General features: G+C 48.9%; 5 protein-coding genes and 1 non-coding gene across 6 annotated transcripts; 2 read left to right on the top strand and 4 right to left on the bottom strand.

Moving 5' to 3' along the window:
- Nucleotides 1–6,423: 6,423 nt before the first annotated feature.
- On the bottom strand, nucleotides 6,424–6,791 carry GLRG_05580 (uncharacterized protein; the record flags this gene model as incomplete). Its single annotated transcript, XM_008096265.1, has 2 exons — nucleotides 6,424–6,583; nucleotides 6,646–6,791. 2 exons carry the CDS (start codon nucleotides 6,789–6,791, stop codon nucleotides 6,424–6,426), a joined length of 306 nt encoding a protein of 101 aa, XP_008094456.1.
- Nucleotides 6,792–6,822: 31 nt separating this feature from the next.
- On the bottom strand, nucleotides 6,823–8,139 carry GLRG_05579 (WSC domain-containing protein; the record flags this gene model as incomplete). Its single annotated transcript, XM_008096264.1, has 3 exons — nucleotides 6,823–6,974; nucleotides 7,034–7,382; nucleotides 7,519–8,139. 3 exons carry the CDS (start codon nucleotides 8,137–8,139, stop codon nucleotides 6,823–6,825), a joined length of 1,122 nt encoding a protein of 373 aa, XP_008094455.1.
- A 2,700-nt stretch (nucleotides 8,140–10,839) lies between these two features.
- On the top strand, nucleotides 10,840–10,955 carry GLRG_12519. Its single transcript, XR_001139453.1, has one exon. It is a non-coding gene; the product is annotated as a 5S ribosomal RNA (ribosomal RNA).
- A 163-nt stretch (nucleotides 10,956–11,118) lies between these two features.
- On the bottom strand, nucleotides 11,119–13,583 carry GLRG_05578 (PA domain-containing protein; the record flags this gene model as incomplete). The annotated part of the gene is made up of 2 exons (XM_008096263.1): nucleotides 11,119–12,502; nucleotides 12,589–13,583. The coding sequence occupies 2 exons, from the start codon at nucleotides 13,581–13,583 to the stop codon at nucleotides 11,119–11,121; spliced, it is 2,379 nt and encodes a 792-aa protein (XP_008094454.1).
- Nucleotides 13,584–14,195: 612 nt separating this feature from the next.
- GLRG_05577 (FAD binding domain-containing protein) lies at nucleotides 14,196–16,529 on the bottom strand (the record flags this gene model as incomplete). Its single annotated transcript, XM_008096262.1, has 8 exons — nucleotides 14,196–14,708; nucleotides 14,814–15,162; nucleotides 15,220–15,377; nucleotides 15,433–15,587; nucleotides 15,643–15,787; nucleotides 15,853–15,963; nucleotides 16,038–16,279; nucleotides 16,352–16,529. The coding sequence occupies 8 exons, from the start codon at nucleotides 16,527–16,529 to the stop codon at nucleotides 14,196–14,198; spliced, it is 1,851 nt and encodes a 616-aa protein (XP_008094453.1).
- Nucleotides 16,530–17,055: 526 nt separating this feature from the next.
- Nucleotides 17,056–19,995, top strand: GLRG_05576 (uncharacterized protein; the record flags this gene model as incomplete). The annotated part of the gene is made up of 8 exons (XM_008096261.1): nucleotides 17,056–17,181; nucleotides 17,248–17,281; nucleotides 17,342–17,384; nucleotides 17,439–18,423; nucleotides 18,500–18,633; nucleotides 18,895–19,151; nucleotides 19,239–19,407; nucleotides 19,497–19,995. The coding sequence occupies 8 exons, from the start codon at nucleotides 17,056–17,058 to the stop codon at nucleotides 19,993–19,995; spliced, it is 2,247 nt and encodes a 748-aa protein (XP_008094452.1).
- Nucleotides 19,996–20,036: the final 41 nt, after the last annotated feature.

Genomic DNA, 20,036 nt, shown 5'->3' with positions numbered 1-20,036 from the left:
AAGGCGTAGGTATTAAGCTTCTTATTAATAAAGAGATAAATTTCTCCCTTAACTAGGTAGAAGCTAATTTTCTCTATTTTACCTTTAATAAGTATAAACTACTATAGTAGTGCCTTATAAAGGCTATAAAGAGCTTTATAAAGTAACTACACCTTATTATTATTAATAGTATAACTAGTAAGTTAATAGATATAGACGTAAGTGCTATTAGGTATAAAGGTAGTAAGAAAAGTAGTATTAAAGTTATATATTTTATATACTAGTCTATATAAGGTAATAATAGTAAAAAAGAGGTATATAGTAGTAGTAGTAGCTATAGTAGTATATACCTCTTATAAAGACTATTTACCTTACTTATAGTTACTATAGACTACTTATTAGGCCTTATATCTAATAATCTTATTTTTTATATTAGTTTTAATATTAAATACCTACTTACTAAAAAAAATCTTTATATTAGAAAGAGGATTAATAAGGGTATAGACCTCCTTATTAGTAAATTATTAGATCTTAGTATTATAAGCCTGCTTCTAGTGTTACTAGTGTAGGCCTTTTTTAGCCTTCTTAATAGTAAATAAAATATTATATCTAGGTAGTAGTATATATAATAAGGTAATAGCAGTAAGTATACTAATAAAGTAATAATAAGCGTTATTATAAACCTAAATATCTATAGTAAGATAAGCCTTTTTATTATACTTTTAGATACTAGCAGTATTATAGTAGTAGCCTAGTGGCTTTATAGTGCTAGTATAGTGTAGTTAGCCCCCTTTAGTAACTAAAGTAGTAGCAGCCTTAGTAATAAAGTCTAGCTAATCTTCTTCTATAATAGGGGCTAAAAAGTTAGCCTCTTATTACTTTATATTATAAAACTTATCTTTAGTAGTATCTATATTATTAGTCTGTTAAGTAAGGTATATAGTAGAAATAGGTTACTATTAATAATCCTCTAAAAGAGGAGTTATATAGTAGCTATTATTAATACGCTTACTATTTAACTTACTACTATTAGATTAATTAATTTACTAGTTATAAGACTTTTTAGTAATAAGTTAATATAAGTTAGAGATATAGGCTAAATACTAGGTTATTAAATTAGGCTTATTAAATAGTATATTATAGTTAGTATCTACTAGGATAGTAACTTTATTAATAAGGTAAAGAATAGTCTTTTTAGGCCTTTTATAAAAATAAATATTATAATAGTAAATAACTTACTTCTTACTTAAGATATAGACGTAGTAGATATAGCTATATAAAAAGCTATATCTAATAAAGTAACCCTTTATTATATATAGCTTTATTTTTATAAAACGTAAGGGGCGCTTACTACTTTTTTTATATATATATACTATATAGCTAAAGGTGTAAAGGTGTTTAATATAAGGTAGCTTATAATTAGTAATAAGGTTAAGCTTATAGGTAATAATCTTATAAGGGCTTATCTTACCCTTAGTAGATTAAGGTAAAAAGTTAAGGATTTACACTATAGTGTTAAGGGTATAATCCTAAAGCTCCTCTAGTAGGCTGTTATTAATTAGTAACGTATAGGCAGCCTCTATAAGTATATAACTAGCTTACTTAATTAATCTATTTATTAATAAGGTATATATAATTATAAGGTTAAGCCTTATACTTATAAAGTAAGGATTATAAAGCACTTTTTTTAGCTTAGGCATATTATTAGAAACCTAGCTCTTAATAGTAAGGCTAGTTATATTAGTAAAAGTAGTGTTAAAATTCTTAATAGTATTAAGTATAACCCTATAGTAATAAGCTTATAAGAGTTAAAGCTAATAATAGCTACTATAATAGTTAAGAAAATAAAAGGTATATCTTATACTAGTTTTTAATAGTAGTTTAACCTTAATAAGGTTAAGATAAATCTCTTTACCTACTAAAGTAAAAAGTAGTAAAGTGTTATAGCTAATAAGCTCTATAGATTTAGCTAAGTAGTAGGCTTTATAGTAAAAGGTATTAATCTTAGCCTAGGTAAATTATATACCTACTTAACAGCAGGCCTTAATAACCTATAATAGATAAGTATAAATAAGTTAATAGTGTATTATCTTAAAGGTTAGTTAGTATTTACCTCTAACTACTAATAAAGTAAAGGTAGTTACTATAGGTATAGTTAGCCTATTTATAATATAAAGTATATAGACATTAGAAATCTATTTAATAGTAGCTAATTAGGCCTTAGATTTAGTGTTAATAATACTAGTAGTTATATAGTTATACTTAATTCCTACCTTATAAAGTTTACTAAGGCTAAAAAGGTTAGCTAGGCTATAAGGGCTATACTTAATATCTTTAATAGTCTAGTTAATTATCTAAGATAGATTAGCTAGATCTTAAGTTTAGAAGAAGATAGTACTAGATCCCTCTAAAAACACTTACTTTTTATTTATAGTAGTAAAAAAAAAAGGTTATTATAAATAGTATATAATATAAAAAGTTAAAGTAAGTTATAAATAAGGCTTAAGTAGCCTAAATTTAGTATAATATTAGATAAGGTAATAGCTTTATTACTTATAGTAGTAAAAATAGCCTTACTTAGTTATATTATAAGGCTAGTAATTAAGGAGCTGCTTAGTATACCTAAGGCACCTTTTATAAAAACTAATATAAAGGAATTAGGTATAGTAAAAGCAGTAGCCTCTTTATAATCCTTATTATAGATATACTTAGCTATATAGGTAAGTAGATTCTTATAAAACATATAGTTAGTAAGAATAAGCTCTAGATAAGTAGTCTAACACTTTATAGTAATATAACTCTTCTTATAATAAAAGTAAATATTATAGCCTAACTTCTTAGTAAAAGTAGTACCTTAGCTATTAGTACTAGAGGTAGTAGTAATTACAGCCTTATAGTAAGTAATAAGGCCTATCTTCTACTTTTTATCTTAAGTAAGTATATAGTCTTAATAACTATAGCCTACTTAGGCTTCTTATTATTATTAGTATAGTGCTTATATATATTAAGTAAATACGTCTTAAAATAATTAAGTAAGAGAATAGCCTAATAGTAGTTAAAGTTTTTACTATAAAGACTAGTAATATAGGTATATAGATACTATATACGTTTAAGGGTATTATAAAAAGTCTTATAATCTTAAGCACTACCCTTAGAGAATTTATTAATAAGGGCTCTAACTATATCTTTAGATACCTTAGGAATATATTTCTTAAGTGTCTTTATTAAGGTATAAGGATTACTATTATTTTACTATCTTATATTAAAAAGCTTATTAATTAATATATTATATAATAAAATAAAAAGGTTATATATAACGTTATAGTTAGTTTTTTATAAGGTAAAGGCTATAATATCTTTAGCTAGTTAAGAGATATTATAGTTAATATACTTCTTAACTTTATTAGTATAAAAGGTAGTACTAATAAGTATAATTTATAAGGACTAGTTTAACTTCCCCTTAAGCTTAAGGATAGTTAATAAGACTATTTAGTAATTACTACTATTAGCTATAATAATAGTAATATAGGTAAGTTACTTTAGACTATAGTTAGCCTAACTATATATTAATCTTTATATATTTCTTTTACTATAATAAAAGGCGTATCTAAAACGTTATATAATTTACTACTATTTAATAAACGCCTAAAGTAATAAATTAAGGTAGTTAATAAGTAAAAGTATCCTTATAGTAATTAGTAAAAGATCCTTAACTTAGGCTATAGTAAAAATAGTAAGTAAAGTTAAGTAACTATTATAATAATTAGTAAATAATTATAAATTAATAAAGATAAGTAAAAGTAACTAATTAATTTATAAGAAAAATTAATATAGGCCTAGGCTTTATAACCTATAGGAGTATAAGAGTAATAAAGTAAGGTAAATAGTAATATTACTAATCTATAGTAGTGTGTAGTAGTAAGGAGGAAAATCCTCCTCTTGAGGCTATAGGCAGAGGCTGGATGAAGGTGAGGGGCCCAGGAGGTCACGTGACCTCCTAGCACACAGGCCCCCTCACAACATATATAATGCTTCCAATGACGACTCTACAACAACCTTTCGCTCTTTTCACTCATCTACCCAATAACACCCACTATGGAATTAAAGTCTTCTCAAGTCATTGACAACCCAGAATCAAATGAAACACCAGCCCCTGAAAAGATACTGGTTTAGGGTCAGATTAGAAGAAATTCCTGGTGTGCCTTCGCAGCGCTCGATAACCCTTGTCAACGACTTCATCTCACAAAGTTTCCACCGAAATTTCACTTGGGATAAAGACCATGTGCACCCGCCGCACAACATTGATGGAAACGGGAAGCAATGAATACTTCTTGATGCGGATACAAGCACATCACCTAAGCCCAAGTATGAGGACGTGACGTTACATGTGTATCGAGTTAGTGTTGTTGGAAACAAATTGTAAGTGTCCTGCTGCGTTTGAAGCTCCACGCTGGCTCACTGTTTTGTGTATAGCAGTTATAAAAAGACTCAGTATTCAGACATTAGAGGGTACACGTCCATGTTTCCATGGGGTGGTCGGAAACAGGCGACCGACTCTCGGTCAAGCACTTGAGCTTGTTAAGCGAGAACCGAGGGAACACAACTGAGGCGCCTCTATTTTAAGGTATTTGTTGATTATGTGGCTAGTATGGGTTTCTTCAGATTCAAGCCCTGAAGCAGAACGCTGTGGCTAGAAATAGTTTGAAGACTTTTATTGATGGCGGAATGTTTCCGCACTAAATCTCAAAGTGAAAGTTCTGCAGCTCGGCTTCGAAAGGGTTCCAGCGATTCTCGAGGTACATAAGCACTGCTCTTCTTCATTAGGCTTCTTCTCCAAGCTGAATATCGCCGAGTCAAGTACAGTACTAAGGCCCAAACAATTGAACCTAAAACCGGGTTTGCTTACTTCCCCATCTTTGGGTGTTTATCTATTAGTGTTGCCTACTTTTGCTAATTAGCTGACATTATACCATGTGAGCCAGCCTATCTGCTGCTTGCGCATCAGCAGGCATTGCATTTGTCCTAGATATCTGCCTAGATATATGTGTGCATCTAGATCTTGGAGAGACTTACCTCACTTGGTACTATTTACAGACCACAATATACATCATCTTTTGGCCCAGGGGCCAGGCATATGGTTTGAGCACCGTAGTCTCTGCAGTGTTTGTCTTGGCAGGTCACCAGTCCTTCAACTGCCTAAGCGCAAGGTAGACGACACTGCTCATGTCAGCCTCAACGGTGTGCTGACTGACTACGGGCTCACATGACTTGACGTGGTGACACTGATGCGTCTATTGCTATCCGCTATCTTTGACAAGCGTCGATAAGCCTGCTCTTGTCGCCACCTTTGTTCTTGTAAAGCCCAACCCCGATTTCTTCTTACCAAGTTATTTCGAATCCAACTACAGAGCCACCCTATGCTGGTACTAGACGTAAGCTTGATACGTCTTTTTATCCCTATATCTCAGCTGTTTCAGAGGCCGGTTTTACAAAACACGTGCTCGGTCTGTTCTTATTAAGTTTCGTGTTACGTAGGATTTCACCTTCTTTTGCCTATATGTAGGCACACTCTTTTGGCATCACCATGTTTATAGACTTAAGCCCCTCCTACCTGAGGTCTCCTATGCCTTTCCCTACCGCACATGTCCCCCGAAGCACCGACCGACTCACACGACCTGAGCGATTTCTGCCCTCACCACATTCTACCGAGAGAAAGAGAGAGAGAGAGAAATAGATTTAGGGGGATTCAAACTATGCATTGAATCACCACCACACTATAAGAACCACCCCCAGGACGCATACTTCAGCAATACATCATTACCCACCAGAGCTCTCTCAGTAATAGGTACATGCGGTCCTAACGCTACAGTCACGGCTCACAAGCGCCAGAGCTTTCTCTTGCGGAAATCGCCGCGGCTCGCCTAAACGGGACAGACCTTCTCGTAGAAGGAGCCAGGACGGCAAAAGCCCGAAGTGTTGGGTTCTCGGGAGAGAGCAACAGGCGCATTGAAAGTGTAGCAGGTATTGTCACTGAAAAGCGCGAAGGACAGGCACTGCGGGTCGGCTTTACAGTTATTTGAACACTCCCCCAAGGAAGAGTCACGGATTGCTTGAAGAAGATAGGCGGGATTATAGCAGCCGTCCCCGACTCCGCAGCCTGCGGCTGGGCCTGAGGTTGGCGTCGAGGTTGGGACCGGCGTCAAGGTCGGCGTCAAGATTGGCGTCAAAACGGGACAGAGCTTGTCGTATAAAGCGGCATTAGGACAGATACTCTCAGTGCCAGGGACCCGGGTGTCGGCAGCGGGCTGGTTGAAAGTGTTGCAGATCAGAACTCCATCACCCCGATCTCCGAACTGGAAGGAAAAGCACCGCGGGTCGGCTATGCAGATATTTGAGCACTCCCTCAAGGACATGGCGTCGACTGAGTCAACAAGATTGGAACCATCACCGCAGCCCATCACGCCACAGGTTAGGACTGGGCCTGTGGTTGGGGTCGGCGTCAAGGTTAGCGTCAAGGTCGGCGTCAAGGTCGGCGTCAAGGTTGGTGTCAAGATTGGTGTTGAAGAGGTCAGCGTCAGCGTCAGACTCAGGCTCGGGGTCAGGACTGGCGTTGAGGTTGGCATTAAAACAGGACACAGCTTGTCGTAGAAAAAGGAATTGATACACCTATTCGCAGTGTCGGGGACAATGGCGGCAGCAGCGGGCAGATTAAAAGTGTAGCACGCCATCTCTCCTCTACCGTAATCTGTGAACTGGAAGGACAGGCACTGCGGGTTGGCCTTGCAGATATTTGAGCACTCTCCCAAGGACATGACGTTGCCTGAGTTCAGAAGATAGTTGACATTACCGCAGCTCACCACGCCACAGGTTAAGACTGGGCCTGTGGTTGTGGTCGGCGTCAAGGTTGGTGTCAAGGTCAAGGTCGGCGTCAAGGTTGGCGTCAAGGTCGGTGTCGATGAGGTCAGAGTCGAGGTTGAGGAGGTCTGGGCCGAGGTCTGGCCCGGGGTCATGTCCATGGGACAGACCCTCTCGTAGAAGGAATCTCGGCATGTACCCGCGGTGTTTTTCATGACGCTGCCGGCAATGGGCGATTTGTAAATGTTGCAGTCCTTTGTTTCACTGCCGTACTGGAAAGACAGGCAGAGCGGGTCGGCTTGGCAGATATCCGAGCACTCCTTCACGCTCCCGGTGTTTGGTGTTCTTCCGATGCTGGCTTTGGAATCGCCGCAGCCGGGCACACCGGGGCAGCTGACGTGATATATGTTGATGTGCCCGGCGCCGCCGCACGTGTCGAGTCGGTTGCCGTCGCACGGCATATCACAGCCGCTGGACGCCGGCGTGTTGCCGCCATCGATGCTGTTGCCACAGTAGCACTCTGATCCGTACTCTACACCGGCGTATGTCTACAAGGGCCTAGAGTTAGCTCCTGTTGTGCGAGTAGAGCAAGCAAGTAGGCAAAAATCCCTGTTATCCTTGACGAGGACAAAGGGACGCATCGCGGTGCTAGATAAAAAGCTAATAGGGGAGGGGTCTCCTTACGTATCCGAGGCTGTCACACTGAGCGACGCACTGGGCGGCGCTGAACTTTGTCAAGTCCGTTCTGTACGAGAGAGCGCGCCGATTAGGGCTGTCGGTGTAGCAGGTCTGGGTCCAGCCGAACGGGATCGCACTGGGGTTGCCTGTAACGGGCTTGGAGCTCATGTAGATGTTGATAGCAGCCGGGCCACCACAGTACTGCGTCTTATCGCCGGCGCAGGCCATGTTGCACGAAGTGGCTGGAACAGGGGCGCCGTTCTGGATGCTAGTGCCGCAGAAGCACTCTTCGCCGAATTCAACTCCAGCGTATGGGAAGCCCTGAGCAGCGCAGGCTGTAGTACATTCGCTGACAGTGAGGTCGCCACGGAGGCTCATACGGGTGGACAAGGTGCGGGATGAGGTATGGTCGGAGTAGCACCCGCGCGACTGAAAGTCCCCAGAGGCAGACAAGATAGTAGGTCCAGAATCGCCGTTGGTGAAGACATTAAGACGCCCGCCGTTACCGCAGACTTCGTCGCTATTACCAGCGCACGGCTTGCTGCAGTCACTCTCAGGCGCCATGGCGGAGGCGGAATCAATGAGGTAGCCGCAATAGCATTCTCGGCCATATTCGACGCCAGCCATGCCTACGTATCGAGATAAGGTCAGGGAAAGCCTGATATACGTCGTTTAGAGCTCAAGAGAGTGTCACTCACCATATCCCTTTCCATTACAATAAGCAACGCATTTCTCCTGAGACATGTCATCTCCGCTGTAGTGGTCGCCACTCAGAGCTCTCGAGGACTCAGCTTCAGTAAAACTAGGAACACCGTCAGCTGTGGCCAACCAAGACATCATATGCTGTTTGTAACCATTAGCATATATGCTCACCATCCCCTATAGGTCCATGGATCAGGCAGAGTGCTGCTAATGCCAGTTACGGCGCGCTTTGGGGTATTCCCACGGGCCGAGGCGCCGCGAGGAATCAGTCCAGCAGGTTGGCTAATGCCTGTGGTTTTGTTAGAATGTGTTCTTGGGTGCGGTGCGGTTTAACATGCCATTAATGGACCGGGAAGGAGAGATCGCAGAGGTAACGGTGACGAGCGTCAGGAACAAAAGAATGTCGGTGCGCATAATTGCGGTGTTGCAGATTGATTCGCCTTTCTTGAATGAGCGTCGAGCGGGCTATGACAAGGATGCCGAGGAAAATCAAGCTCATCTCGCAGGATGGAGAAGGGATTATATGCTAGATTCATCCTGCACAAGGCACGCATCTAGACACTCTAAAACTCTCGCGTTTACCGCCGTTCAGTCTCTCCTCCCAAGATGCCACCAGGGGCAAGCCGTCCAGGCCGTGGCGTTTGTTTGGCCCCGGATCCTCTCAAGCCACGGCACCGCGAGCTCACATCGTATCTGCAATGAACAACCAAGTTCGAAGCCCTCCTTCTCCTGACCTACATTATAGGCTGGCCACGAGGCCTGTGTGGCTCGTGAAGGGGAAACCAACCGGTCTTCAGCCGCAGGTAAAGATAAAGTTCGAAAGCCGGTCTAGTTCCTAAAAAGACACAAACCACGACCACAAGGCTGATAAGTAATAATTAAACAGCCACTGGTGCCACACGGCGGGCTTTAGCCAGGGGAGCAAGAGTAGATGGCGTCATTAGGCGTCGCCTAGGCCGCAGACTTAGATGGGTTGCCCGGGGCCCCGAGTCTCTTGAATCCCACGTTTCTTGACGCCAGTCCCAAAGGAGGAAAGGCACAGTCGATCTTGGCTTCCAGCCTTGCGATCAAGACGCTCCCGGGTAACACCGAAATGGGGGGGGTTTTCCTCCCGAACCACCTTATTCCCACCTACCTCATTATTCTGCCGACCACTCAAAAGTTTGCCGCCGCGTTGCTTGACTAGGTCCATGAGCCGTTGCATTTTCCTGTCACCTGATGTCCATACAGCCCGTCGGCCTCATTCTTCAATCGCTAATGCGCACAGGTTTCACGGCCCAAAAGCGGCTGAACGGAAGAACCCACCTTCACGTGCTTTAGAGGGAAGTGGCTGCTATTTCATGATTCGATCGATCAGGTCGAAGAAAGGCGGTTGGATCTAGATCTAGATCCCGTGGCTTGCAGGACTAGCAACCTTGAGTCATCGGAATTGATAAACACATGGGGGAAAGAGTAGGCAAATAACCACGGGCTACTTTGAACGGGACACAGGGTGTCATAGCTGCTACCCAGGTGGGAAAAATAAGAAGGAAAAAGAGAAAAAAGAATCTTCAAGAAGACTCAAGGTCCAAAACTTGGTAAGGCGGGAGAGATGTTTCAAAAATGAGCTAAGATAAGTTGGTTTCAGCGTTAGCGTAGGGCTTAGATCTAATAACGTCGTCAGTAAACCAAGTGTTGCAATACTCGTAGGATGTGAGAGGGAAAGGGGAAAAGTCGCAAGGCTGTTCTCTGGCCCGCATTGCCCGCACTCACTCACGGGTGGCTCCGTCATCTGCCCGACACAGTACGAAAGAGCCAAGCCAGAGGTTCGTGCAGTTGGTCCAAATCCGAGGATTAAGATCCCTAAATTCGTTTAAGCTTATTCCACTATGTGTACCGTTTGTCAGAGGAAAGGAGTCAGCTTGGGCCACGCGCGAGAATTCACCTGCAGGGGTTACAACTTACTATCGACTTCGCTGACGACGAGAAATTCACATATACGCATTTGTTTAGAGGTTTCAAGTCATATTAGTCTTCTCTGCTTATCAGAAACGCCAAAGCCCGTAACATCCGCACTTTGCTAGTGCTACTACTCCCTGCCGGCATAGAGCTGCAGGTAGGCTACCCTCAGAAGGCGGACCAGAGCATAGACGTTTATTATAACGTCACTTCACAACGAGGTAGTATCATCCTGTTGACTGTCCCTACTGCACTAGACTTGGAACATGTGACGACGCCCTCTACGCTAATTATTCAGCATAAAGTTCAAGGATTGTGACTAAGGTCAGGTAATTTCACGGCCATGCCTTCTCTTTAATGCCTACGAGACCCTAGTTTAACAATCCACATTGGTAAAACAATCCTTCACCGACTTGATAAGCTGCTGGACTAAATTCAGCTCTCAACTAAAGGCGCAGCGGGGTACACTGTGTATTCTAACAAAAGTTAAACTTTAACTATAAAATACTTAGATTAGGTTAAGGAGATATAAACAACTCTATTTAGTTTAGGAGCAGACCCCCACAGCTAGTTAAAGCCAAGCACAAAGTGATTTTCTTCACTAGTGGAAACATTAACCCCTGCACCTTCGCATTGTCACCCGCCAGGGTAGTATATGATCCGCAAAACGTTTGCAGACTGGCACATACGACCATACCCACTGGAAAACTCGGGATCCCGTCCGCTCTCCCATAGATAAGCCAGTGAGGGCCGGATTAGTAGTTGGGTCGGTGACGACCAGCGAATACCTGGTGTTGTATGTTTTTATATTTTGTTTCTTTGTTTTAGGTTTACAAGTGCTTTTACTTGCTTGATTACGTGTAGTATTAGATGACATCTTTTGCGGCAGTGGTCACGGTATAAGCAGCTGGTTAAACACGCTGGGAAGTTTGCCGTCTGTCTGCTGTGATATACGACATTATCTCCTCAAGACTTAAAGCCCCATACAAAAGACAGCGGGCTACCTACGATGTGGCTGCCATCCGACCACACCAGCCTTCCCCAGGATGTGGCATTCGCGCTAGGGGGAGAGCTCATCGTTACAGTAATCTCGTAGCTCTTCTTCTCGCCCACCGCGCTGAATTCAAGCATCTCGGGTTCCACAGAGACCTTGACTAGGCTTGGGTCATTCAGCGAGACGGCAGCCGTGTAGGTGCCGGCGCCGCCGATGTTGGTAACGGTGCGCTTGATCTTGACGGTATAGGCGCCGTCGCCGGGTCCTGGATTGGTGTATAAGACGGAGACAGAAGGGTAGTTGAGGTCGTACGGGCTATACGTCTTCTGCTCGTCGCATGTAGCATTGCTCCTCGTCATGCCGGCAATGAATGCCGAGGTGCTGTTGACGGCGCAGAGAAAGCCGACATAGTCGTCGGGCGCGACGTCGTAGACGAGGCCCGGGTTCAGGGCAGCAACCGGGTCCACGTGGCCGCTGCCGTAGTGGAATGGCGAGGCGGGCTGGGAGTTGGCGTAGTCCAGCAGCGGCGACTGGGTGCCTTTGGTCGTGGTGTAGGCGGTGGTCATGATGGCTGAGCGGATGGCGGCATGGCCCCAGTCCGGACGGCGGGCCTTGAGGAACAGGGCGATGCCGGCCAAGTGCGGGGTGGACATGGACGTGCCAGAGATGATGTTGAAGTCCACCTTGCGGACATCCTGGGCGAGGCCGCTGGGGCCCTGGTTGCCGACCCACGCGGCAAGGATGGAGACGCCGGGACCGGTGATGTCCGGCTTGAGGAGCTGGGGGACCTTGATGTTCGGGCCCCGGGAGCTGAAGGCGGCCATCACCGGGGCCGGGACCCCGACGCGGGTGCCGGGGAATTCCAAAACGGCCGTTCCGCCGCCGGCCTTGGCGTAGGCCTCGACTTCGGGCCCGTCTTCCTTGTTGAGGTGCATGGCGGGGAGCAGGTAAGCGTCCGGGACCAAGTTGTCGCCGTTGGCGGGCGGGTTGACGAGGATCATGCCGCGTCCACCGGCAGCCTTGACGACTACTCCCTTCTCGACCTTGCGGTTCTGGCCCCGCACGCAGAGGACGACCTTCCCGGCGACCTTGGCTGGATCGAGGCTATCACTCAAACAGAGAGCCCCATTGGTGCTGTTGCCGTTGCTGGCATCGGCGCCGTGAATCAGCGGGAAGACCTCGCCATCCGTAAGAGGCTCCTCGTCGGCAACGGAACCGTTGGTGTAGAGAGTGTAGCCAGTGTAAGTCTTGCCGTTCCCGAGCGTGAGATATGCGGGGAAATCGCGGTCGAGGGTGTTCGCTGCAACAGTCAAGGCCCAGGGGGCGAGCCCAACTGTCGTTCCAAAAGAAGGTCCTCTATAAGCCGAGCAAGTTAGAACAGATTATAAGAACCGTATCACCCAGGTAACCCGATCCACGGAAGACGAGGAGGTTATACTCACGCGTTACCGGCAGCGCTGACAACAAAGATGCCCTTGCGCATCGCGGCATAGGAGCCGACGACGAGACCTTCATACGGGGCGAACTGAGGCTGGGGAGGGCCGAAAGAGAGAGACATGACGTCGACGCCGTCCTCGATGGCCTGGTCCATGGCCGCCAGCACGTCCGAGTCCCAGCACCCGGTGTCACCCCAACAGACCTTGTACACGGCAATGCGCGCGCCCGGGGCCATACCGCGCGCAGTCCCGGCCGCCTGTCCAAAGATGCTGGCGTTCGGCACCACGGCACCGGCCGCCGTGGAGGCGCAATGCGTGCCGTGCCCGTCGTCGTCCCTCGGCGACTGCGTGACGCCGGCCCAGCTGAAGTTGCCTCCATTCTCTTTGGTAGCCCCGGCCACGAAGCCCTTGTAGAAGATCCTCGCGCCGATGACCTTCCTGTTGCAGTTGCTCGTCGTGAAGTTTTGGCCTGGTTCGCACGCGCCCTTCCAGTGGGCCGGGATGGGCGGCATCCCTTCGTCGGAGAAACTCGCGCTCTCGGGCCAGATGCCCCCGTCCAGGACGCCGACGACAAGGTTCGACTCTGCGCTAGTGCCGTTGAGGCCGTCTCTCTCTCCCAGGTAGCTCTCCGGGCCGACGCCGTAGGCATCCCGGCCGAGCAGGGCCGAGTTTTCGAGGCCGAGGAAGGCCGGTGTCCGGGTAGTCTGAAGCTGATACACCTGGTCGGGCCTGACGAAAAGAACGCCGGGCTGGGCCCTGAGCGCGTCGGCCTGCTCATCGGTGATCATGGCCGCGTAGCCGTTGAGCGTGTTCTGGTAGGTGTAGAGCACGTGGTCGGCGTCGACCGAGGCGGCGTCCAGCGAGGCAGCGATGAGGGATCGGCGGAGCACACCAGACGCCTCGGCGTTCTGCATGTGGACAATGTACGTCTTGCGAGTTCCGGCAGCCTCGGCCGCTCCCGAGAGCAGCGAGGCCACGAGGAGGAGTGAAGAAGACCACATGCTGGTACCTGAGCTTCCTTGCCGGGTTCTTGGCAAGTTGAAGCGGTCGAGGCGAGTTCATGATGAGAAGAGGGAATACTTTATACGGGCGTTCGCGGAACTCTTGGTCATCTATGTAATTGTGGTTCGTCATTTCGATAGTCAAAACCTTGTCTAATTAAAATCATCAAGTTGGGTATTTACAGCAGGGGGGGACATTGTCGGCTCCGCACAACCGCGTACGACCCCACTACCGGTAGTCAAGATGAGTACTCCGTACCGGTAGGATTCTATATTACCCAGCATCTGACTCGGGTTGCTTCTAGTGGTTCATGTTGTCTTTGTAGAAGCGTCAACATGCAGGTTGATGTGCTCGCCCGTTGCGTATTGCCCATATCTTGGCAACGCTGCATCGGTGAACTCCGGGGCAAAACAGAAATGGTTCACTAGAAAACCAGCACTCGGAAAGCTCTTCCTATTGACGGACTGTAAACCAGGATCTTGGGCGGATCTCCATTGTCATGTACCTGGCGTGTGAAAAGCTTAATGCGACAGGGAGCTACCCTGGTCCTGTTCTATCGTTCTATCCACACCGATTCATCTGCCTGGCCCTTGAGCTAGTCAAATGATCAACTATTCTGTGTCCAGATGCCTCTTGACACACTCTATCAACTCCAATGCAGACGTCCCATGACCCAGGCATGCAAGGATATGCTGGTCTGGTCTTACAAGAATGGCTTTTCCTTGAGAGAGGCCCCCCTCTCGGTCGTATAGCCTGCGGTGGCTCTCGTTGCAGAAAGCAAAGTCCTCATCGGCACCCCAAAGCCGGGAACCTACGGCGCCGCCCAATGCCGCCGCCGCCTCGGCAAATCTTGCGCTCCAGGCCGAACGGCATCCGGTGATGAGATTGAAGGTTCCCGGTGCCATCAGGTCCAGCGTAGAAAACCGCTTGGCTGCGACCTGCTCGTGGGATAGTTCCGTGACGTATGATGAATCTATTGCCTGCTGCGGAAGCCCTTCGAACCGGCCGCGGAGCTCGATCCAAGCATGTGGCAGCCGGGCTCCGGCCTTGAACTTTTGTGTGAAATGCGAAGCGTTCGCGGGTGGCTTCTTGTCGCCGTACACATAACCAATGTGGATCTCGAGCTGTTTCACAGTCCAAAGTCAGCATTCCCACATGGAAAGACAGGCGCGGCCATGTTGTCCTTGTAGGACCCCTCCCACGCAGCGGAACTCGAGGGGGGGACGAACATTATCGAAGTGCTCCCGCTGGCCTTCGACATTTTCCGATATCAAGGCTTGCTTGGCTGGGTCGTGTATCGTTTCGTACATGCGCTTCCTCGCCTCCATCAGGTCCTCGCTCTCGGCTGCGCCAACAGCCTTGAGGAACGAAAAGATTGACTTCCCATTCTTGACGCTCTGCGCCGCAGCGACAACGGCAATCTGTCTCCTCTCGGCCTCGTACGTGTCGAGGAGTCCGGGGCCCGCCCACCCCTGATGCACGGCGGCGATCTTATACGCGAGGTTGTGCGCGTCTGCCACGCCCGAGTTGAGCCCGAGGCCGCCCGTGGGAGGGAATGAGTGCGCTGCGTCGCCGACTCTGTTGCATCGTTAGTCCACGGCAAGATGCGCACTTGCAAGAGCTGGATGGTACTACAAGAATATGTTCCCCCGACGGTAGGCTTTTGCCACCTTCCGACTCAACACCCAAGGCCTGTAGCTGAGGATCTTGAGCGGTATGTCTTTCCCAATGGCGGCAGACACAGTGGCGTGGGCAACCTTTTCGTTCCACGTTTCTATCGGTTGCCTCTTTGGCTAAGAATCGCCGTTAGCTTCAACCCCCCTTGTCGGGACATATCAAGCAACTCACGTCAACGTTGCTAATCAGAACTTGGTTTCCTCCGAGGTCGTATGCTATGATGAACCCGGAACAGGCGGGATCGACTATCCAGTGTAGCATACCAACACGGTCTTTCACAACTGACCGCAGATCCGCGCTGAAATGTATCGTCATCATGGTCTCGTCTGGGAGCCATCAGCAATGCAGAGACGCAACCCGGCGTTCCGACCAAGTACTTACATCCGTCTTCACCCTCGCTTTCGATGCCGAGCGAGCGGCGGACTTGGCTCTTTGCCCCATCGCATCCGATGACGTGTCTTGATTTGATGGTGCAGCGCTTCTTGGTGGTTAACTCTTCAACTACAGTAACTACTTCGTCGCCCCTCTGAAACCAAGTTTGAACGTTATTCTGACGGCCTTTTTTGGACATGGTTTTGCAGTCATACTCACTTGTTCGCAAGACACAAAACCAACGCCTTTGCGGATATCAACGTTGGGGTCGCCACGTAGCTGGTCGGAAATGAACTTTTCAAATTCGGGTTGCGGGATGTTGTGTATCATCTGGAAACAGTCACGGCATGTCAGCGGTTCATCAAGTGTTCGCTGGGCAAGGGGAGGGAGTGTCTTTTTCCTACCTCGGGCGTACTCTCCAACACATCCGCATCCATACGCTCGTACGGGAGAGACCCAATCCTCTCGCCGCTAAGGTTTGTCAGGAAATGGACCCAGCAGGCGTCCTCCCGCGGAGTCCCAAGACGGCGGATGGCGTTGGTATCAAGACCGTACTGCCTGCAAATCTCGAGGGTCCTGGGACAAAGCGCGTGAGCTTTGGGCGCAGCTAGCCTTTCCGGATATTTTTCAACCAGAAGGGACTTCACTAGAATGCTCGTTAGCGTCCCCTGTCAACGAAGCTAGTGCCGTGTGTATGGAATGCCACTGCTTGACCTACCGCCGTGTCTTGACAACATGTAAGCCGTCAACAGACCTGCAGGGCCACCGCCTACTATGAGAGCAGGCACTTGGTATAGAAAATCTTCATTATGGGCGTCTACCGGTACATTGTATGATGAAAGACCGGAGATGTGTGTGGCTGTGGGGTCAGGATGCTGGCTGATTTCAAGCATCATCTGTGTGTTTGAAGTCAGTCAAAGCGTACAATCAGAAGTAGGCTGGTTATCTCGAGGTGGTTTTCTTTTGTCTTTCTTTCTTTTTTAAACCAGACGACATGTGAGGTTTTGGCATAGTCTTTAATTTCAGGGGATATTGGAAAGCATATCAGTGAAGGCTTTATTTCGAAGAGAAAAAGGTTCCCGATCCACGACGTCTCATTCGAGACGACCGTCTCCCCCGAACGCCTCCATGCGATTTGTCGAGTCGTCCGATATTCAACAACGCCCCAGTGTGTGTCTATGATGCTGTGTGGTTCGTGCCAGAAACTCTACCTGAGGTTCCTTGTCTCACATCCTCCTCAAATTTGATCGCATATGGTTCTGGTCGGACGAAATGCACAACATAAGTGCCATGGCTTCCCTGGTATCCCCGAATCCCCGTCCGTAATTCGCGTCCATAATCTCGTGGACCCCTCCCTCCCCTCCCTCACCTCTGACCTGTTCAACGAACGTTTACGAGTTAATTCCTTGTCATTTGCCTTCCATGAAGACCGAGAATATTCCACTGGGTGATGACCCTTCGGCTAAGCCGAGCTCCGCAGGGCTGAAAAGGAAGCGCAGGCCGAGGGCGCCGATCGCTTGTGGTACATGTCGAGCTCGCAAGTTGAAGGTTTGTCCCGCTCTGCCGATTACTATGGGGGCAAATAGTCGCCGGTGCTGACGATGTGCTCTTCAGTGCGATGGCAATTCGCCATGCTCCAACTGTGTCCGTGAGTATCAGACATATTCCGCGTGTTGGACAACACTGACCTTTCCGGCCTTTAACTCAGGACACGAGTTCTCGTGCTCGTATGGAGAGGCACAAAACGAGACGTACGTGTGTCCGAGTGAGAGAACGTCTGCCTCCGTGTCTGACTGCCTCTACAGACCGAGACAGGGGACCCCCTCTTATGGGTCACTTGTAAGAATCCAGCAGCCTTTGCAGCCTCATCCCATGCCTCAGCAGTTCCAGCCTGTGTGCCAACCGCAGTCCATGCCTCAACCGCGGGTATTTCTCCCTGAGTGTCTTCATCCGTCGCCGGCCAGCTCAGACGATCCCATCAAGCATGAGCCTTCAACTTATTTGAGCCTGCAAGAGCATGGACATCGCGAGAGAGGCTCGACCCCTTCCTCAGAACAGGAAGTGGACGGGCTCGGCCAGGTAAACGAGCACACCGAGGGTGCCGAGTTCTACGGCCCGACGGGAACCTTTTACTTCCTGGCCCGGCTGCGCTCCCGGGCCAACACGCAGAAGCAGCCGGAAGTCGGCGTCAAAAGGAGCCAGAGCTCCATCGTGAACCTGCTGCACAGCTCAGACTACTCGACGCCCCCGGACTCGCGGGTCCTCGGCCAGAGCCCGTACGGCAAGGGAAGCCCGCAGAGCACTGTAGCGAGGAGGGAGTCGCTCCAGCAGGGCGTCTTTGGCGGCGCCGAAGCGCTCCTGAGTGCCGCGGACGCGTCGCTGGCCACGGACATGGAGCGCGAGTGCGCTCGGCTCTACTTCCAGAACCTCCACAACATCCACCCGATCCTGGAGCAGACGGCGTTCCTCCAGCGGTGCGAGGACGAGATCTGGTCGAGGCCGTTGAGGCCGGACATTCTGATGTGCTCCCAGATGCGCCGAGAGGCCAGGTTCCTCGCCCTCTACAACGTGGTCGTTGCCATTGGGGCCATCACAGCCGGCGAGGCGTCGCTGCTCATGGAGGACCACACCCGGGAGTTCCTGGACCGGACAAGACAGCAGCCGGGCGAGGACGACTCGTTGTACCCGCCCATCCGCCTGGCCAGGAGGTTCTTTGAGAGATCGAGGCTCCATCTGGAAGACATTTGCGAGTCGAGTTCCCTTGAGACTGCTCAGACTTTGTTCCTCATGGTACGTCGGGGTGCGCTCGGGAATCAGCAGAAAGGGTGTTTGCCAAAGCCTTTTTGACTAACACGAGATGAATTAGTCCGTCTTTGGCCAGAATGCACTGAAACCACATAGCTGTTACATGTATAGCGGCATGGCCATCAGAACAGCCTCTGCCATGGGAATCCCAAACAACATTCGCTCAGAAACAAGCCCGGAGAGCCTGCTGTGGTGGTGAGTGGCAACGATGGCTCTCGTCTACGACGTTCAAGAAGCTAACTGCATAAGGTCGCTCTATTCACACGAAATGTAGCGTATCCATGTGCCCCGTAGGAAATCAACGCTGACAGTTCAAGTGAAATGTGCTTCTCGGCAGGCCGCCAATCGGGTCTGCGAGCACCGAATTCCTACTCAATCCCATTTCCAAATACATCTGTCAGTCAGCCCTCCCCCCTTTCCCCCGACGACGAAGACATTCGATATCGCTGACAGCAGGACCCAGCACTTCCCCAACTCTGCCTGCTGTCTCATTAACCCCATGGTCGACCTGGCCAAGATTCTGATGTGGATGACGGACAACCTGAGCGTGCACAGCAACCACATGTCGCTGCAGCGCCTCTCGCAGACGGCGCTGAGCCTGGACCGGGACCTCGACGATTGGCGGTCCGGCCTCCCGCGACAGCTACGGTTCGACATGTCGTCGTTGGAAGACAGCGAGTTTGCCATGAAGCAGAAGACCGTCCTCAAACTACGTATGAGCCCCCCCCCCCCCCCCCCCCGCCCCCCTCCTCGAAGCATAACAACGCGAGTGGATCACGTCGTTGACAAAGGATGTTTAGGGTTTTTGAACGCGAGAATCCTGCTCCACCGGCAGTTCATAATCGCAAAGTCTCTAGAAGCAGACCGAAACACGATATCGCGGCACGTCACGTCCTGCGTCAAGGCCGCCACCGAGACCATCAAATTCATGCACACAAGTTACCTCCACAGGCCGTATTTCAGAACATGGTGTGTAGAACCAACAGCCCCTTCTTTTAGCGAGATGCCCACATTCCATGAGACTAACCCGGGGACTGGGGGGGGTTTGGGGGAAATAGGTGGTACAACTGCATGTACCTGCTGGACGCCTGCATGGTGCTCCTCCACGTCCTCATCTCCAACATCTGCCCCATCCCCGCAGACGAGGTGATGGAGAACATCGAGCTCAGCCTCGACATCTTCAAGTCGATGAAGATGCTCGCCGTGGCGAGGCGGTGCGCCGACATCGTCAAGGAGCTGCTGCACGTCGGCGCGAGAACGCACTCGGGGCCGCAGCAGCGATGCGGCAGTGCGGCGGCGGAGGCCGGGCCCGTGACGAAGGCGCCGGACGGAAGCGAAGGCGACGGCGACGGCGGCGGCGGCGGCGGTCTGGCCGCGTACGCGACGCCCGCCTTCACGTCGTCAGAGGGTGCGGGGTTCCCGGTCGGGGCTGTCGAGTTTGGCGACGCCCTCATGATCCCGGGCGACTTGGACGCCAACCTCGTCGACCCGAACGTCGTGTGGAACTTTTTGAACTTTGAGCATTGGAACGCGTGGTCCGACGCGGGTTTCAAGTAACCCTGGCTCGCAGGGAGGGGAGGAGGATCTTGAGTCGCACT

The sequence above is a fragment of the Colletotrichum graminicola genome (genome assembly GCF_000149035.1).
Source record: "Colletotrichum graminicola M1.001 genomic scaffold supercont1.19, whole genome shotgun sequence".
Lineage (NCBI taxonomy): Eukaryota > Fungi > Ascomycota > Sordariomycetes > Glomerellales > Glomerellaceae > Colletotrichum > Colletotrichum graminicola.
The sequence above is the reverse complement of the archived record's forward strand: the minus strand, read 5'-3'. Positions and strand labels throughout refer to the sequence as shown.